This window comes from Hypanus sabinus, chromosome 3 (genome assembly GCF_030144855.1).
Source record: "Hypanus sabinus isolate sHypSab1 chromosome 3, sHypSab1.hap1, whole genome shotgun sequence".
NCBI classification, from domain to species: domain Eukaryota; kingdom Metazoa; phylum Chordata; class Chondrichthyes; order Myliobatiformes; family Dasyatidae; genus Hypanus; species Hypanus sabinus.
The window spans coordinates 36722238-36742378 of NC_082708.1; the positions used below are offsets into that span (position 1 = coordinate 36722238).

Here is a 20141-nt window from a genome sequence, read left to right on the forward strand (position 1 = left end):
AGGAATTAACTGGTTTGCTTTTCTGAGAGCTGGTATGAAGTTGATGGACCAACGGACTTCCTTCCTTGTCATATGTATGATGGAATTGAACTACAGAAAGCTGGGGTTTATCCGAGACTGGTTATCACTTAAGCAGCTGATAGCATGCAACTAGCAGAGGGGAAAGGAAAACAGGCGGACACGTAGGCCATGTATTATCAGTGTATATGTGGCAGCTGACTTATTCTTTTGTTTCACGTAGACTCGTGTTACTGTTGGCCAGACAAAGTATTATTACTGTATGTAACCTGTCATCTCCCTGCAGTTATTTCAAACCCATGCTTTCAATATAATTGCATATCATGCACTCTTCACCATGACTCGGTCAGAATCCTGAGATCATTTAGCACAGGGCTGCGGCAGCTGAAGTACACACTCACCAGTAGCATTTCAAGGACATTAGGGATACGGAGATACGTGCTAGCAATATCTCAAGGATGAATGTAAGAATAACCATTCAACAGTTCAAATACAGTGAATAAAATAGTATAGACCTGGAAGCACCCTTCTGTTTCCAGCAGAAAAACAAGACATTTTGTATAATTTACTTGTGTGGCTACAGAGGCACTGACTTTATGATTCTGCAATTGATGCTTGTTTCAGGCAGAGTCTAACAAAGATGTCTTCCATTGGAGAGACTCCATGACTTTGCTGATGAAGAAGCTTGACCAGCTGAACCTGGACATTGAGGATGCTCTTATCGTTAGTCCCTCCCCTGTTGGTCCTCCTGCCATCAAGAGACGTTGCCACCAGCAGCCAGTAAGTAATGATTGCACTCTTCTTGTCTCTCCTATTCAACTGACTTCAAGTATATTGAGATAAATAAAAGGATAACAGAGAAAAATACCAGGCAGAATGTACTTTAAAAACAAAACTGCAGATTTTGGAAAAAAACACTTCCTGCAACATTAACGTGCCACTTCTCTCCCTTCCTGACTTTAACCATACAGCTTATTGATCATAAATAATATGCATACTTTAATGAGCAGCATCAATAAATTCCTTAATAATAATAAATCTGTTCAGTGAGCCTAATTAGTATCATACTACATACAGCAAAGCTTTCTAATTCACTCAATCACTGCTGAGTCGATAATGCTGACTCATTTTAACTCAGGACAGGTTTGGATTACAGGGTAAAGGCTAAGTTAAAGGTGTACCTTATGATCTCTTCATTGGCTCAATTGCATTTTCCTGACATGCTTTTTCTTCCTTATTGAAATAAGATCTTTTTAAGATAAATGGACTCAGAACATGCAAGTTCATGACATTGTTGTCTGATGCTGTATGCTGAGGGGCTCACATTGATCAACATTAAGGATATATAGCAGGTGTTCAGTGCCATAAATAAGTTGCCCTGAGAATCACTGAGCTTGCTCACAGCAGCAGTGATTTCGCCTGTTGCTATATTGCTCTCAACTGCTGGTTTGTTGCAAAAGATGACCACAAACAGCTACTTTTAAACAAATACAATCTCATCGCACGATAAAGGTTAATGATCTAATGAATTAATCCATCATCAATGTTGAAAACATCTTTTTAAGTAATGTAAAGTTTAACACAGCTGTGAGTGAAAGTTATCAGTGCATAAGTTTATTAACTTCACGTGTAATAATTTACACATATATATTATTGGTCTTGCCTTTCAAGTCAAGCATTGTTTTCAGTTTGCATAGCAATAAAAAAAAGTTTGCATTATTACCAAGCAGGAAGCAGACAGACTTAGTACAAATGAGATTAAACATCAAGCTCGTTGAATTGTTACCTTAGCCTCAATTTAATACCATATGATACAAGAGCAGAATGAGGTCATTTGGCCCATTGAGTCTGCTCCACCAGTCAATCATGCCTGATCCTTTTTACCCCTACTCAATGTAATTTCCCAGCCTTCTCCCCGTAACCATCGATGCAGTGTCCAATCAAGAACCTATCAATCTCTGCCTTAAGTACACCCAATGACATGACCTCCACAGCTGCCTGTGGTAACAAATGCCACAAACTGGCTAAAGGAATTTCTCCACATCTCTGTTTTAAATGGATGCCCCTCTATCCTGAGGCTCTGTCCTCATGTTCTGGGCTCCCCTACCATTGGCAACATCCTTTCCACATCTACTGTGTCTCGGCCTTTCAACATTCGAAAGGTTTCAATGTGATCCCTCTCATCCTTCTGAATTTCAGTGAATACAGACCCAGAGCCATCAAATGTTCCTTGTATGATAACCCTTTAATTCCCAGAATTATCCTTGTGAACCAACTCTGGACCCTCTCCAATGCTAGCATATCTTTTCTTAGATGAGACCAAACTTTTCACAATACTCAAGATGAGGCCTCACCAGTGCCGTAAAAGCCTTAGCATCATATCCCTGCTCTTGTATTCTAGAAATGAATATGAATTTTTCATTTGCCTTCTTCACCACTGACTCAACCTGCAAGTTAACCTTTAGGGTGTTCTGCACAAGGACTCAAGTCCCTTTGCATCTCAGGTTTTTGGATTTTCTCCCATTTAGAAATTGGTCTACATATTTACTTCTACTAACAAAGTGCATCTTCCAACATTGTATTTCATTTGCCACTTTCTTGCCCATTCTCCTCATCTGTCTAAGTCCTTCTGCAGCCTATCTGTTTCCTCAACACTACCTGCCCCTCCACCAATCTTCGCATCATCTGCAAACTTGGCAATAAAGCCATCCATTCCATCATCTAAGTCATTGATATACAGCATAAAAAGAAGCAGTCTCAACAGTGACCCCTGCAGAACACCACTAGTTACTGGCAGCCAACCAGACAAGGATCCTTTTATTCCCACTCACTGCCTCCTATGAATCAGCCAGTGCTCTAACCATGGTTAGTAACTTTCCTGTAATACCATGGGCTCTTAACTTTGTAAGCAGCCTCATGTGTGGCACCTACAAACTCATTCATAAGGCCAGTAATACTATGGGGGTGGAACTGGACTCTCTGACGCTGGTGTCTGAAAAGAGGGTGCTGTCCAAGTTGTACACCATCTTGGACAATGACTCCCACTCCATAATGTACCGGTTAGGCACAGGAGTACATTCAGCCAGAGACTCATTCCACGGAGATGTAACACTGAGTGTCATAGGAAGTCATTCCTGCCTGTAGCCATCAAACTTTACAACTCCTCCCTCAGAGTGTCAGACACCCTGAGCCAATAGGCTGGTGGTTGACTTATTTCCACTTGGCATGATTAACTTATTATTATTTAATTATTTATGGTTTTATCTTGCTATATATCTTCACTATTTTTGGTTGGTGTGGCTGTAACTAAACCCAATTTCCCTCAGGATCAATAAAGTATGTCTGTCTGTCTGGTCAAAGGCTTTCTGAAAGTCCAAATATACAACATCCACTGCATCCCATTTATCTATCCTACTTGTAATCTCCTCAAAGAACTCCAATAGGTTAGTCAGGCAAGATTTTCCCTTAAGGAAACTATGCTGACTTAGTCCTATCTTGTCCTGTGTCACCAAGTACTCCATAACCTCATCCTTAACAATTGATTCTAACATCTTCCCAACCACTGAGGTCAGGGTAACCGGTCTATAATTTTCTTTCTACTGCCTTCCTCCTTTCTTAAAGTGTGGAGTAATATTTGCAGTTTTCCAGGCCTCTGGCAGCATGCCGGAGTCTAATGATTTTTGAACAATCATTGATAATGCCTCCACAATATCTAATGATACCTCTTTCAGAACCCTAGGGTGCAGTTCATCTGGTCCGGGTAACTTAAGTACCTTTAGGTCTTTCTACTTTTTGAGCACTTTCTCTCTTGTAATAGTAACTGCACTCCTCTTCCCTTGCACCCTTCAATATCTGGCACACTGCTAGTGTCTTCCACAGTGAAGACTGATGCAAAATATACATTAGATCATCTGCCATCTCCTTGTCCCCCATTATTATTTCTCCGGCCTCATTTTCTAGTGGTCCTATGTTCACTCTCGTTTCTCTTTTATTTTTTACATACTTGAAAAAGCTTTAATTATCGATTTTGATAATGTTTGGTAGCTTGCTTTCATTTTCATCTTTTCGCTTCTAATGATTCTTTTAGTTGCTCTCTTTAGGTTTTTAAAAGATTCCCAATCCTCTATCTTCCTGCTAATTTTTTGCTTTGTTGTATGCTTTCTCTTTTGTTTTTATATTTGTTTTGACTTAACATGTCAGCCTTGGTTGTACTATTTTGCTATTTGAGTATTTCTTCATTTTTGGAATATATCTGTCCTGCACATTCCTCATTTTCCCCAGAAACTCAAGCCATTGCTGCTCTTCTGTCATCCCTGCCCACATCTCCTTCCAATTTACTCTGGCCAACTCCTCTATCACTGTAATTTCCTTTACTCCATTGAAATACTGCTACATCAGACTTTACTCTTTCCCTATCAAATTTCAAGTTGAACTCAATAGTATTGTGATCACTGGCCCCTAAGGGCTCTTCTACCTCAAGCTTACTAATCACCTCCAGTTCCTTACATTACACCCAATCAAGTATAACTGATCTCCTAGTAAGCTCAACAACATGCTCTAAACATCACCCCATAGGCATTTAACAAACTCAGTCTCTTGAGATCCATTACCAACTTGATTTTCCAAATAGCATAGGCTCAATTCCTAAAATAGTTATCCTGAATGATTCAATTCTATGTTTACTACTTCTTAAAATTTGACTGATGCATCTTTTAATTTTATTGTTTTTTAATGCTGTGATTTCCAATACTGAAATAGTATTATCATCAATGTGTTGTTGTAATAGATTAGCTTTATGTACAATTGTTGAATGCCTTAAATTCAACCTAAAGATAAAATGTGTCTGGGTAACTGACCCTTCTACCAGTTTTCTTGGGATGGAAAGCAATGAATTGGTGCTTTTCCTGCAGTCAGTCTTACAGGAAGCTAGGAGCAGACTTGGGGTTTCATCAGAATATTACAGTACTGTCAGCACCCCAGAAAAAAGAAAATGGCAAGTAGCCAGTACCAGTGAAGAACTTGGGGTTAGATAAGTGTGTAAAAAAAATCACCCTGAATTTGGGAAAATCTAACTTATATTCCTTCAAAATATTTTTGGTTTTGTTTATATATTACTACATATCAACTAAAGAAACTGAGTGTTACTCACAAGCTCTGTTCATTGACTTCTTATACTCTTGGCCTGATGTGCATGTCTTTTGAGTGCTAAGTTCTGACTTAAAGGAAAACATTCCTAGATATCCAAAGACAGTACCAGGAGAAAATCTCAAAAGTTATTAAAATGTAAGGAAATATGTAGTAAGATCAATTGGTTCCACCAAGGCAGAGTCATCAGATTCAGAATCAGGTTTATTATCACTGGCATTATTATTGTGTAAGCAGATAAGGGTGTACCTATTGAGTATTGCTTTTTATTCAATTTATTCGTGATCAGAAGTAACAAGTATTTCACAAAATGATAATACATAAATCTAGTATGAGATGAAGTCCTAATTTAGATTGTGAGTCCTGATGAAGGCTCCTGGCCCAAAATGTCGACTCTTTATTCCTTTCCATAGCTGCTGTCTGATCTGAGTTCCTCCAGGAGTTTATGTGGGTCATACTTTAGGTTTTGATTTTGTCATCCCTTCAAAGACTTAACTTCTTGTGCCCATAAGTAAACACTTCTTTCCTTCCTGGTTTGCAGATACATTCAGTGGGCATCTTATTAGTACCTCCCGTGCATACTAAACTGTATGTTCATGATCTTCAGCTGCTGCAATCCATCTACATCAAGGTTCAACGTTTTGTACATACAACACCACTGTTGTAAAGTGTGGTTATGTGAGTTACTGTCGCCTCCCTGTCAGCTTTAACTAGCATGACCGTTCTCCTCTGACTTCTGTCATTAACAAGATGTTTTTGCTCACAGAACTGCTGCTCACTGGATGTTTTTGTGTTTTTGCACCATTCTTTGTAATCTCCAGAGACTGTTGTCTATGAACATCCTAGGAAATCAGCTGTTTCTGAGATACTCATTTGACCATCCCGGTCTCCAGCCAATGCAGGACTCTTCTTTATAAAAAGGAAAGCTGGAGGTCTTCGTCCCTGCATCAACTACCATGGAGTCAACAAATTTACCATTGATTACTGCTCTTGATGGATAGTGCATTCTAAAGATTTGCCAGGGTCCAGGTCTTCAGCAAATTGTACCTATGGAGAAAAATGCCAGTTCTATACCCAGGCTTTTAATTCCTGGTTATGTCTTTTCATCCCAAGGCATGACTGTGGACCCAGAGTAATTGTGCACTATTGTTGAATGGCCTGCTGAGCTCCCTCAGATTGCTACAGTGTTCTTCAACTTCTACCACTCTTTCATCAGGAACTACAGCCAAATCACTGCTCCTCTCATCTCCCTCACCAAATCACCTAATTCACCTGGTCTGTTGCCACGGACCATGCTTTCAAGGAGCTTCACTGCTACTCTCATTCTCCACTATCTGAACTGCTCCAGATCTTTTGAGTTAGAAGTGGATGTATCTGACGTGGATGCTGGAGCCATTCCCACGCAGTGAGAACCTGATGGGAAGACACAAGTTTGTCTCTTCTTGAGCAAGTTTAATTCTACACAATGACATTATGGAGTAGAAGACAGCAAGCTTTAAGTGGGCCTTGGAGGAATGGAGTCACTGGCTGATGGGAAACACCAAGCTCTTCCTGATCTGGACTGACCAACAGAATCTCATATCCATTTAACAGGCGCACCAACTAAACCCACTTGAGGCTTGCTGGGCCCCCTTCTTTGAGAAATTCAACCTCACTATCTCCTACCAATCTGGCAGTAAGAGCACTAAGGCAGATGCTCTGTCACAAGAGTTCAATCGAGCTGAAATGGAGATCAACCCTGAACACATTGGTCCATCCTTGTAGATCCTTGCCCCAATTGACGGGGATCTTGAGAACCAGATCCACCAGGCCCTACAGCACAAGGCTGCTCTGACCAACACACTTGACAAGCACGTGTATGTGCTGGCAGCCATGCGATCTGATGCACTCCAGTAGGCCCGCTCATCATCCCTCTCTAGCCATCCAGGTACACGATGGACGCCGGATTTTCTGCCGCACTGTTTCTGGTGGCTCTTCATGATCGCAAATGCACATCAGTTCTTTGCTGCCTGCCCTCAATGTACCCAGTATAATTCCTCCAACCAGTGGTCCTCAGGGTCCTGCAGCTCCAAACAGTATCCTGATATCCATGGTCCAACATCGCTATGAATTTCATCACAGGTTTGCTACCTTCTGATGGGACCACAGTGATCATCACAGTGGTGGACCGGTTCTCCAAGGCTGCCCACATCATTGCCCTCCAGCCGTAGAGATGGCTGACCTGCTTCTCCAACATGTAGTTTACATCCACGGTTTCCCGCAGGGCATTCTGGTGGACCAGGGCCCACAATTTGTCTCCTGCTTCTGGCGAGCCTTCTGCTACCTCTGCCGCATATGTCCTCTAGCTATCATCTGCGTACCAACAGTCAATCATAAAGAGCAAATCAGCGAATGTCAAGTCAAGTCAAGTCAAATTTTATTGTCATTTCGATCATAACTGCTGGTACAGTCCATAGTAAAAATGAGACAACGTTTTTCAGGACCATGGTGTTACATGACACAGTACAAAAAACTAGACTGAACTATGTAATTAAAAAAAACACAGAGAAAGCTACACTAGACTACAGACCTACATTGGACTGCATAAAGTGCACAAAAGACAGTGCAGGCATTACAATAAATAATAAACAGGATAATAGGGCAAGGTGTCAGTCTAGGCTTCGGGTATTGAGGAGTCTGATAGCTTGGTGGAAGAAACTGTTACATAGTCTGGTCGTGAGAGCCCGAATGATTCGGAGCCTTTTCCCAGATGGCAGGAGGGAGAAGAGATTGTATGAGGGATGCATGGGGTCCTTCATAATGCTGTTTCCTTTGTGGATGCAGCGTGTTGTGTAAATGTCCATGATGGCAGGAAAGAGAAGTTTCTGCAATGCTTTGCCATCTTTAACCCTTCCACATGGAAGAAGTATCTGCTCTGGGCCAAACTTTCCCACAATCTACACACTTCCTCTGCCAAAGGCATGTCACCCAGCCAGACTACTCTGGCCTGGTGACTGTGTCTGGCAGTCTACTGGGGAGCTGCCTCTCCACACCGATTCCCACAAGCTCTTATCACATCGCATCAACCCAGTCACTTACCATCTCCAGATGTCAGCCTCCCTCAGGATCTCACCTACTTTCCACATGTCCTGCCTCACCATGGTCCATTGACCATTCAATCCACCTAAGCCTGCACCTCTGGAATGAAGGATGGTGGAAGGTGGTCCAATGTACACAGTTCATCAGTTGGTGGATTGGCATCATCGTGGGATATGTGTGCAGTACCTGGTCGATTGGGAAGGGTATGGTCCAGGTGATGTTTCATCCTGGATCCATCACCCATTGAAGAGTTCCACTGGATCCATCTGGAGCCTTCTGAGCTGTTGGGTGCCAGTTATAAGAGGGGTTTTCCCATAAGTCTGCACAGGTAGGCACCTCCCAATCTCCACCCAGCTATCAGGAGTCACCTGCCACTTGTTTCCAACTCATCATCTGCAGCTTATTTAACCCCAGCTCTTAGCCACAATCCCTTGTTCACCCATTCAACCAGTTTCCCCCTACTTTCAGTTACCTTATTGCCTTGTAAATATCTGTTCTCTCTTGTTTTATGGCCTCTCGTGGCTTGTCATTTTGCAGTTTATTAGTAAAGTGTCATTTACTGCCAAAATTCTCTCTGCTGCTGTTTTTGGGTCAAGTCTCCTCGATGTTTCCTGACATCCAGAAGGAAAAACCCAAGGTGCTGCTGCCTTGAACTTATTGAATGATGACTATTTGAAAGGAGGCCATTTCTGCCATTAACTCCATATCAGCCCACTGGGCACAGCCTGCTATTATACTTTTCACTCTCCATAGTCTATATCCAATGCAATATCCAAATTATTACAAATCTGATGCAAATCCAATTACTGTACCTCTTGAATATATCTCACAATGCATTTCAAACCCTGTACACTGGTATAGCACATCTACATGGAGCATTATCATGGGAAGCATTCATCATCCAGGTCATGCTACCTTCTCACCTCTGTCATCATGAAGAAGGCTACAGCAGCCTCAGGACTCACACCACCAGGCTCAGGAAGCTATTATCCCTCAACCATCAGGCTGCTGAACCAGAGGCATAACTTCACTTGCCCCATCTCTGAACTGTTTCCACAACCTATGGACTCACTTTCAAGAACTCTTTGTCTCATGTTCTTGATGTTTATTTATTTATTATTATTATTTCTTTTCTTTTGTATTGGCACAATTTATAGTCTTTTTCATACTGGTTTTCTGCCCTGTTGGGTGCAGTCTTTTATTGATTCTATTAAAATTATTGGATTTACTGAGTATGCCCACAAGAAAATGAATCTCAGCATTGTATATAGTGACATACATGTGCTTTGATAATAAATTTACTTTGAAATCCTCAATCATTTGGCCAAATTCCTATCAAAGGAAAGTTACAAGATTGCTACATGGACAAATATGACCATTGTAGAAACAAAATTGATAGAAAAGAAGTTCATATTGTAGAAATTAGATTCCATCAATTTAAATTTGCTGCAGTCAGGATTTCTGAATAGTCAGTCCGCTGCTGCCAGCTCATTGCAGTGTTTACAGATTTAGCCATCCCAAATCAAGTTGTAATTTGGCTTGGATCTATCATTAGGTTGCTAAATATTTTCTGTATTATAAAAATGAGGATTTTCCTTTGGGTGTAAAGTTTATATGGGTGGAGTGCATGTGGAAAAATGAGAAGACTGCTCTAACCCACCCTATCCGTTTTGTCCTTGATGTTTTCTCAATATGGAAATATGTTGTAAGGAGCTCCTGCACAACATGCGTGAATGCCCAATTATAAATTGTCTATAAGAATGTACAGAATGTCTTGATTGAAGATAATCTTATCTATATAATATCAAGATATTCTGTATTTCTGCCATAGGTTGAATTCAGCTGATCTGGACAATATTAAATGAATTGAATGGAGCCAAAAGCAAACTGCTGGAAGAATTCAGCAGGGGAGGAGGAATGAAAGTGGGCGATGTGTGTATGGGAAATGGAACAAAAATGGTAAGAATGGATGTGGATTAGAAGGACAGAGAGATGGGAGATCACAAGAGGTCAGGGTTAAGTGAAATCAGATAATTCAATGTTCATACTGAACTGATCTCTTCATACCTCAAGACTATCATATCTCCCCTTGTCCAGTCCCTTCCCACCTACATGCAAACACCTCAAATGCCCTTTACCATTTTGACAAGTTCTGGCCTCCAACACTTCATTTTCACATTAGATATCTAGATATCTAGTCTCTACAAACCTCCAACCCCATAAGGAAGGTTGTAATGTCCTTGATGCTTCTTTTAGCAAAAAAGGTCTAACCAGTTTCCTTCCACCAATACCCTTACCCACCTAGTAAAACCCATTCTTACCCTTAACAATTTCTCATTTGACACCTCTCACTTCCTACAAATCAAAGGTGTAGCCATGGGCACTCACATTGCTCCTAAGTATGCCTGTTATTTTGTTGGCTAAATTTAACAATCCTTCTTCCAAAGCTTCTGCAGTACTACTCCCCAACATCTTCTCCATTACCTCAATGATTGTTCCCATGTAGAACTCATCAATTTTATCAGCTTTGCTACTAATTTCAGTACTGCTCTCAAACTCATTTGGATCCTGTCTGACATTTCTCTCCCTTTGCTGGATCTTTTTTACTCCATCTCCATTTTACTGACTCCCACAACTATCTAGACTACACATCTACCCACCCCGTGTCTTGAAAGGATGTCATCCTTGGCTACCAGTTTCTGTCTTCACCACAAATGCTCTTAAGATGAGGCCTTCTATTCCACAACATCTGAAAAATTCTCCTTTTTAAGAACACATGACTTCCCTTCTGCTGTGGTCGATGGAGCCTTCTCTCAAATTTCTTCCATTTCACAGACTTATGCTCATATCTATTCCCTTGAAACAGTTCCCCTCATCCTCATCTTTCACCCTACCAGCTTCTGCATCCAGCACATCAAGCTTCAGAATTTCTGCCACTGCAAATGTTTCCCACCACTAACTACATCTTCTCTTCCACTTCCCTTCATCCTCCAAGATATCACTCTCTCTGTGACACCCTGATCCACTTGTCCTTCCCCACCTTCTCCTCCATGACCATTGGCACAATTTCCTGCAACTGCAAGAGTTGGAATACTTGTTCTTTACACCTCCTCCCTCTCTACCACCCAGAGACCTAAATAGGCCTTCTGGTTGAGGCAAAGATTCATGTGCACCTCCTCCCAACCTTGGTTTCTGCATTTGGTTCCCCCAAATGTTGCCTCTTTCCCTTCCTTCCCTGGTTCCTTGCACCTTCTACTAATATGTTTCATCTTTCATATCTTCTCTGCTATCCAGTTCCATGTGTCCTTCACCTCTCCCTTAATTGTTGCCATCATCACTTTGATTTCTTATCAGTTGCAAGCTAGGGCTTTTTTCTTTGGAGCAAAGGGCTATGGGAAGCAGCTTGGTAGAGGTATGTAAGATTATAAAGTAGGCTGAGCTGACAATGGCCAATACCAAAGAACATCCACTTGCTTGACTGGCCGAAACTTTAGGGAAGATGTCAGAGATAGGCTTTTTATAATGTCCTAGCACTCATTGTGTAAGTCCTACTGTGGTTGGTCCTCCCAAAATGCAACACCTCACACTTGTCTGCATTAAGTTCCATCTGCCATTTTTCAGCCCATTTTTCCAGCTGGTCCAGATCCCACTTCAAGCTTTGATAGTCTTTCTCGCTGTCCACTACACCCCAGATCTTGGGTGTCATCCACAAATCTGCTGATCTAGTTTACCACATTATCATCCAGATTATTGATAACAAACAACAGCACTGATCCCTGTGGCACACCACTAGTCACAGGCCTCCAGTCAGAGAAGCAACCATCTACTACCACTCTCTGGCTTCTCCCACAAAGCCAATGCCTAATCCAATATACTAGCTCATCTTGAATGCCAAGTGGCTGTACCTTCTTGACCAAATTCCCATGCAGGGTCTTGTCAAAGGCCTTGCTAAAGTCCATGTAGACATCAACTGCCTTGCCTTCATCATCTTTCCTGACAACTTCCTCAGAAAGCTCTATGATCAGTTAGACACAACCTACCATACACAAAGCAATGTTGACTATCCCTAATCAGTCCCTTTCTATCTCAATACTTATATATCCAGTCCCTTAGAATGTCTTCCAATATCTTTCCTACTACTGATGTTAGGCTCAACAGCCTATAATTTCCTATCTTATTCTTAGAGCCTTTATTAAACAACAGAACAACTTTAGCTGTTCTCTGATCCTCTGGCAACTCACCCGAGGCTTAGGATATAGTTAATATCTCTGCTAGGACCCTCGCAATTTCTGCACTACCATCCGCAGGGTTTGAGAGAAGGTCTGGAGATTTACCCTGTTACAAGAATCACCCCCTTATAATAATGATCAGTGAGGCACAGAATCTGTATTTACTGACGAGTAACTTTTATTATTTCTAAAAATCACATGCGTTCACACTCTTATCTACCTTTGTGCTCCTTACTAGAACCCCTGACACTCAATGAGCAGTCAGTGAAGAAAAAAGTTATTACCCAGGAAAGGGGTTAACGCTGGGCAGGCGTTCCTTGTGGTCCTGATCTCCACATATCCGCGGGGTCCTTCTTATCCGCCATGGTTGGTCTCTGGCTGTTGGGGAGTTATCGCCCCTGCGTATCTGGAGCTCCTGAGTCTTGCACTGTTCCTCATCAATTGAACCATTGGATCTCCATCCCATTAGCTCAAAGTCACCTGACCTACCTGGGTCATTGTACAGGACTACAGCCAACATTGTTTCATGGCTCTGCCCACCCCAGCCTTGTGTATTTGTGTCTTTACACTCTGACTGGTCCAAACCAGTTAAATGAGGCAACCCAGACAGTTTCTAACAAGGTTACAGATTGGTTCTTTGGTAGCTCTGCCATTTTATATAACAAGTAGCTACTCCTCTGAGAATGGTCTCAGATTAATTGCTCTGATTAGATTGTCCTTGAGCCAAGAACCAGTTCAGAGTCCACACCCTTTACATAACAAATGGCTACTTGTTTGAGAATGGTCTCAGGTTTAGCAGATCATTACCTGAAGCTTCCTGTGTCCACATTCAGTTGCTCTGATTAGATTATCCAAGAGCAAGAATCAGTTTAAAGTCCACAAAAAGGGAGAAACAAAGACAACTGGCTTGTCTGCTTCCCCTGTCCTTGATTAGACTACAGTTTCTTCTGGCCAACAACCCATCTATTTGCCTCAAGACAACAAACACCTCCCCCTTCTGTAATCTGTATAAAGTCCAACACCTCGCTGCTGCTTTGCTTCACTTCTATAGACTCTGTGTTCATCTCCCTAGTAAATACAGATGCAAAAAACCCATTTAAGATCTCCCCCATCTCTTTCAACTCCAAGCATAGACTACCACTCTGCTTTCCAGAGGACCAATTTTGACCCTTGCTATCCTTTTGCTTTTAATGTACCTGTAGAAGCCCTTGGGATTCTCCTTCACCTTGTCTGCTAAGGCAACCTCGTGCCCTCTTTTAGCCTCCTGATATACTTCTGAAGTGTTCGCTTCGATTTCTTATACTCCTCAATTACTTTATTCATTCCTAACTGCCTATAGCTGCTGTGGACCTTCTTTTTCTTAACCAGGGCCTCAATATCTCTCAAAAAACAAGATTCCAATAAGCTGTTATCCTTGCCTTTTATCCAGTGAGGAAAATATAAACTCTACTCTCAACAGTTCACCTTTGAAGGCCTCCCAGTTACTAAGTACACTTTTGTCAGAAAACAATTTATCCCAACCCACATTTGCCAGAGCTTTTCTGTTACCAACAAAGTTGGCCTTTCTCCAATTTGGAATCTCAGCCCGGAGATAAGACATATCTTTTTCCATAATTACCTTGAAACTAATAATATTATGATCACTCAATACAAAGTGTTCCCCTACACAAACTTGTCACCTGCCCTATTTCATTCACCAATAGATCTAATGTCACACTGTCTCTAGTTGAGACTTAATTGTACTGATTAAAGAAACTACTTTCCTGAACATGTTTGACAAACTCTTTCCCATCCAGTCCTTTCACAGTATGGGTGTCCCAGTCAATATGTGGAAAGTTAAAATCACCACATGTTTCGTACAACAGTCTGTGATCACTCCACAAATTTGTTCCTCTAAATCTTGCAGACTACTAGCTGGTCTATAATATAATCCCAATAAAATGATCATACCTTTCTTATTCTTCTGTTCTACCCATAGAGACTGATTAGACAAGTTCTTCAGTCTGTCCTGTCCGAGCACTGCTGTGACATTTTCCCTGACTAGTAATGCCTGCCCTCTCACTTTAATCCCTCATGCTCTAACACTTTTAAAACAACAGAACCCCTGAGCTGTGCTCATGCAACGGAGTCTCACTTAGGCTTCAATGGCATAATTCCACGTGCTGATCCATGCCCTAAGCTCAACTGCCTTTCCTAAAATACTCCTTGCATTGAAATATACACAGCTTGGAACATTAGTCCTACCATGCGCAACCTTTTGATTCTTGACTTTGTATGTAGGCTTAACAAATCTTTCTCCACAACCACTCCACTATCTGTTCTGGTTCTCTGGTTCCCATCCCCCTACGACTCTAGTTTAAAAAAAACCCTCCCCCATCCACCATGCAGCACAAGCAAACTTTCCCACTGGGATATTAGTCTCCTTCCAGTTGAGGTGTAAACCATCTCTTCTGTACAGGTCCTACTTTTCCTGGAGCAGAGCCCAATGATCCAAAAATCTGAAGATCTCCTCCTGCAACATCTCCTTAGCTACATATGATATTCTTATTTCCTGGCCTCACTAGCACACGATATGGGTAGTAATCCTGGGGTCACAACCTTGAAGGTCCAGTCCTTTAACTTAGCACCTAACTCCCTGAACTCATTTTGCAGGACCTCCGCACCCCTCCTACCTATGTCAATGGTACCACAACCTTTAGCTGCTGCTCACTCTCCCATTTAAGAATGCTGTGAACTTGATCTGAGATGTCCCTGATCTTGGCACCTGGGAAGCAACATACCATCTGGGAATCTCTTTCTTGTCCACAGAACCTCCTGTCTGATCCCCTATCCAATGAATCCCCTCTCACTACAACTCACCTCTTCACTCCACTTCCTTTCTGAACTTCAAAACCAGAGACCTGACTGCTGTAGCTTTTCTCTGCTAGGGCAACCCCCACCCCCCAACAATATCCAAAGTGGTATACTTGATGTTGAGGGGAGCAGCCACAGGGGTACTCTGCACTGGCTGTCTAACTCATTTCCCCATCCTGGCAGTCACCCAGTTACCTATGTCCAGCACTTTGGGGGTAACTACCTCCCCGTATGTCCTGTCTCTCGCAACCCCTCAGTCTCCTGAATGATATGGAGTTCATCCAGCTCCAGCTCCAGCTCCAACTCCTTAACACAGTCTGTTAGAAGTGCGGGTGGGTGCACTTCTTGCAGGTGTAGCCATCAGGGATACTGGAGGTCTGCCTGCCTTTCCACATCCCTCAAGAGGAGCATTCCAGTATTCTACCTGGCATCCTCACAGCTCTAAATGTGCAAAAAAAGGAAAGAATAAATAATGAAAAATATACCTATGCTTACGCCTCTCCTCGCTGAAGCCTCGATGATTCAAAGCCTCAACTACCCACTCTATCACTGACCCACTCACACAAGGACCTCTCTCTCCCCCTCATTCCCTCTTTCTCCCTCTCCCCACAATCCAATGTCTCCCTCAGGAACTGTGGCATGCAAGATGTTCGCGGCCAGAGCATCTGAAAACTGTACATTAAACTTAATCCATTGTGTCATTATTACATCACATTATTTAAGAGAAATTTGGATAGGTACATGAAAAGGAGAGGTATAGAGGGATATTTTTCAGATGCCAATATGGAGGTCTATGGTCCAGATGCAAATCAATGGAACAAGGGAGAACAATAGCTCGGCATGGATTAGATGGATGGACTGAAAGGCCCGTTTCTCTGCAGTCATGCTCAATGGCTCTATTAGTCTATCAGCTGACAATGCAAAATTTAGGATAAAATATTTCCAATTAAATGGAGTGTTTTCAATAAATTCCAAATGAGTAGGTATTGATCATATTTGGATATAGTTCATGGTACTGTTAAGTTACTGGACTATGATAAAAGAATGGCATCAATAATCCAAAGTCATGAATTTGAAATTAAAATAGAAAATACTAGTATCACTCAACAGATCAGGCAGCCTCTTTGAAAAAAGAGACAGAATTAATATTTCAAGTCAGAAATAGGACAGAGAAGAAACCAATTGGTTTTAATTTGAAGAGGGGTTGGAGGAGAGATTCATAGAATAGAGCAAATGGACAAAGTACGCCCATGGATGACATCAATATAAGTTGTGGATAACATTGTCTGATTAATAAGTTAATAATGTGTAAAGGGGGTTTCTTCTTTTTTCTTTGTTACTGTGTATGTAATCAAAAGGGCTTCTTTTGTTAACTAGCAGGAATGCTTCTTTGTTGTGAGAGAGTGCCGGAAGCTTGTTTGGGTTAAAATTGACTGATAACGAGAATTGTATTCCTTTGTAAACCAAATGGGGATTAATCTTCTTTCTTCTGAGTCTGTAAGCTTTTGTTGACGGGCTTTTGGGCAGATCGGCACGAGGGGGTTGAGAGAGAGGACACAATGCTGTAAACTGGGCAAGGAACGGACCCCAAGCGGGGGTCCGAGGCCAGGAGGTACTCCAAGGAGGGGGGATGAAGCTAGATGTGCTTGGTTGACCACTTCGGAGGGTCCTGAGTTGAGGAGTTTGGAGAGGATCGAATGGTAGCCAGAAGACTTCAGTAATTGAGCTCCAGCGGTTGTGCACGAAGTGGTCTAGACTTTGATAAGTTTGGCGCCTTTTCTTTATTTTTTTCTTCATATATACTGTATCATTATTAACCACTTAGTTATAGTAACCTTTATAAATTGTACTCATTTAATCGCATATGGTGTACTGACTGTTTTTGGGTGAGGCAGGGACATCACACAGCATCCACACCAGCTGATTACCCAGTTTGGTGGGGCTGAAGGCTGCTCCCCCTAGATGAGAATGAGCTGAGCGAGCCTGAGGCGACCCAGGGTGTTACATTGTGGGGGCTTGTCCGGGATTGATTTCTGTGGAAGTTGTGTGATCACCCTCTTTAAGTTGTGTCTGCGGCGAAGAGCTGGTGTGCCTTTGTGGGTGTGTGATTGCTGGTTATCACTGTGTGTGTGTTGGGTGGGGTGGCTGCTGTTGGTAGCTGGAGGTCGTTGTTCGAGTTCCGACTAGTGCTGACGAAATGGTGGTGGGACCATGGGTTGTCCGTACTGTTTGGAGAGTGAGGAGCGACAAGTTGGGATGTTTCAGCAGTGGTGAGCTCTGCCCGGTTGTTGGAATAATGTCCAGCCCTAAAGGGGCGGAGGCGTGGGCGGAGTGGACCTCTCAGTTGTTGGGTGAGTGGCAGTGCGTGGCTGAGGGAAAGCGACAGGGACTGGTTGAACGTTTGAGTAGGCAGGCTGGTGACTTTGTTAGAACTGTCGGGCGCAATTACCTCGAAGTGACCGCTGCCAGTTCTGGGAAAGTGTGGGAAAATGAGTGTGGTTTGACTGGAAGTCAAATGCCGCAGCTGGGGGGCTTATCATATCTGTGGCAGGAGATTAGTGGAAAGTTTTTAGGGTATCCCTTTTGCCTAGGGGGGGCAGGTAAATTGCTTGTGGTGCCAAGGGGATCTGTCAAGGGGATCAGTTGTTCCGTAGATTCGAGAGGTGTCGGGAAACTTAGAGGAGGCCCAGTGGGGGAACGGCTTGGGGTCTCTGGGGGAGCACGTTCCCAGCAATGTACCAAGGAACTCCCGAAAGGAGCAGACCCTATTCCTGAAGGCTTAGAGGGACCAAGTGCACAGGTGTTGTTACGGATGGATGGAAGTCAAGTTAAAGCCATCCTCGGCACCGGGGCGCCGGTTAAGTTGCTGCACAGTTTGTTTTATAACCGTTATTGGAAGCATTGACGACATTGAGGGCACTGGAGATTTGGGGTACTAGTGCCGTTGATTATCCAGACGACGGTTGTTGGTCAGTGAGAATAGAGTTCTTGGAAGCAAAAGTGGAGGTGACTGAGGTTTATGAATTGTTAATGCTGATGTGTCCGGACACTGTTGAGATGGGCAGCGTTTCTGTTCTAAAGAGAACCAATAGCCTGCTGGTGATCTTGGGGGCCTGCCCGGAGGAGGCGGGTGAGCGCTGTTTGGAGGCATTGTCGAATTGTCGATGCACCCAGAGTTTCGAGCTGCTTGTGCGGACATGTGTAGCAGCATTGGGCCGATACCAAATTCAAACAAGAGCCAGTGGTGGTACGGCCTGGGGGAAGTATCTGAGGGTGAGACCCTCTTAGTGGATGCTGCAAAATACCACGAGGCAGGGGAGTTGACTGCTGAAGACACCTCGGAGAGAGAGAGGTTGCGGCGACTGGCCCCTACAGCCGTGGAAGATGTAGGCAGCATGTGTGTGGATTATAGTGCATTGAAGAGGCGCACTGTCAGTGACCAGAATATGGCCCTGAGGGCCGAAGAGGCGATGGCCTATCTGAGAGGTGCGATGTGGCTTAAGGTGCTGGATCTGAGGAGTGGATGTTGCCAGATCCCGATGAGTGGGGCCGACAAGGAGAAGACGGCCGTTATAAATTCCCTAGGAGTCTTTGGGTCCGAAAAGATGCCACAGGGCATATCTAGAGCCCTTGCTACCTTCCTGTGGGGCAGGTGGAAGACCATAGGGGATGTGGAGGCGTTTGGAGTTTTGGTGTATGTGGATGATCTCTTGGTATTTGGATTTACCTCAGGAGAATATGAAGTGAGGTCATTGCAGGAGCAGCTGAGAACTACCGAGTTAAAGTGTTTTCTGGACACGTGCCAGGGCTGGTGAAGGTCGCAGCTCGTGAGTGACTGTCTCTACAGAATCAAGTTTGAAATGAAGACGGAGAGACTGGAGAAAGTGATCTGGAACCATTCGGAAGACTTACAGGTTGGAGAGAGTGAAGAAAGTTGTCTGACTGAGGGCAATAGCAAACTGAGAACCTGGAGAGGGGAGTTTACGGAGGTGAAGAAATTACAGACAAATCTCAGAAGAGGGAAGTGAAAGCTTGAAGGGAACCTGAAGATGACCATTGACAGTACAAATGAAGTGCAAAACCTGAAAGTTGATCTGGAAGAAGTCATGAGGAAGAAAAAGCTGGAGGAAAGTGCAGTGAATACTGAACAGGAGGCTGAAGAGACTGCAGGAGCAGTACAGGCCACTTGTTTCCATTTGGAGAAGATCAAACAGCAGCTACCGATTGCAGAAATGAGGAAGAATACAGATTTGATGGATGATGTGCTGGATGTGTGATACATGCTGCCTTTTGCTGACTTACCCTCGATTGAGGAAGAGACCTTTGGACCTTCTCCCATTGAGTCAGGTGTAGTGGGGAGGGTTAGCTGTGTGCAGTGTGGGGCATGAGTGGGAGGTTGAGAGAGGGGTTGGTAGTGGGCCCAAGGTATCCCCAGTTGTGGCCGAGCCTGAAGGGTTTAGGTGAGGGGGTACGGAGGTCTCAGAAGGGTTAGGGAACTCCCAGATTGTTGGCCTAAGTAGCGCCTGAGGAACAGGGCGTGAGGTTTACTGTGTGGGGAGGAGATGTCACTGTTTGTGCTTGGGTTACAGTGTGTTGGCAGGAAAGGTGGCGAGTTATTTAATAGTCATGAGGACATGACTTTTATTTGGTGGGGGGAGAGTGTAAAGGGGGTTTCTTTTTTCTTTGTTACTGTGTATGTAATCAAAAGGGCTTCTTTTGTTAACTAGCAGGAATGCTTCTTTGTTGTGAGAGAGTGCCGGAAGCTTGTTTGGGTTAAAATTGACTGATAACGAGAATTGTATTCCTTTGTAAACCAAA

General features: G+C 43.2%; 1 protein-coding gene across 5 annotated transcripts in view; it reads left to right on the top strand.

The window, feature by feature from the left end:
- Window positions 1-20141, top strand: part of LOC132391196 (stAR-related lipid transfer protein 13-like) — a 414973-nt gene that overhangs the window by 112945 nt on the left and 281887 nt on the right. For 4 of the 5 annotated variants that reach the window (XM_059964081.1, XM_059964085.1, XM_059964080.1 and 1 more), the window contains one exon: window positions 643-798. The exons of the other annotated variant lie outside the window; for it this stretch is intronic. In XM_059964081.1, coding sequence (XP_059820064.1) covers window positions 643-798 — 156 coding nt within the window. The remainder of the gene's footprint in view (window positions 1-642; window positions 799-20141) is intronic. 5 annotated transcript variants of the gene reach the window in all.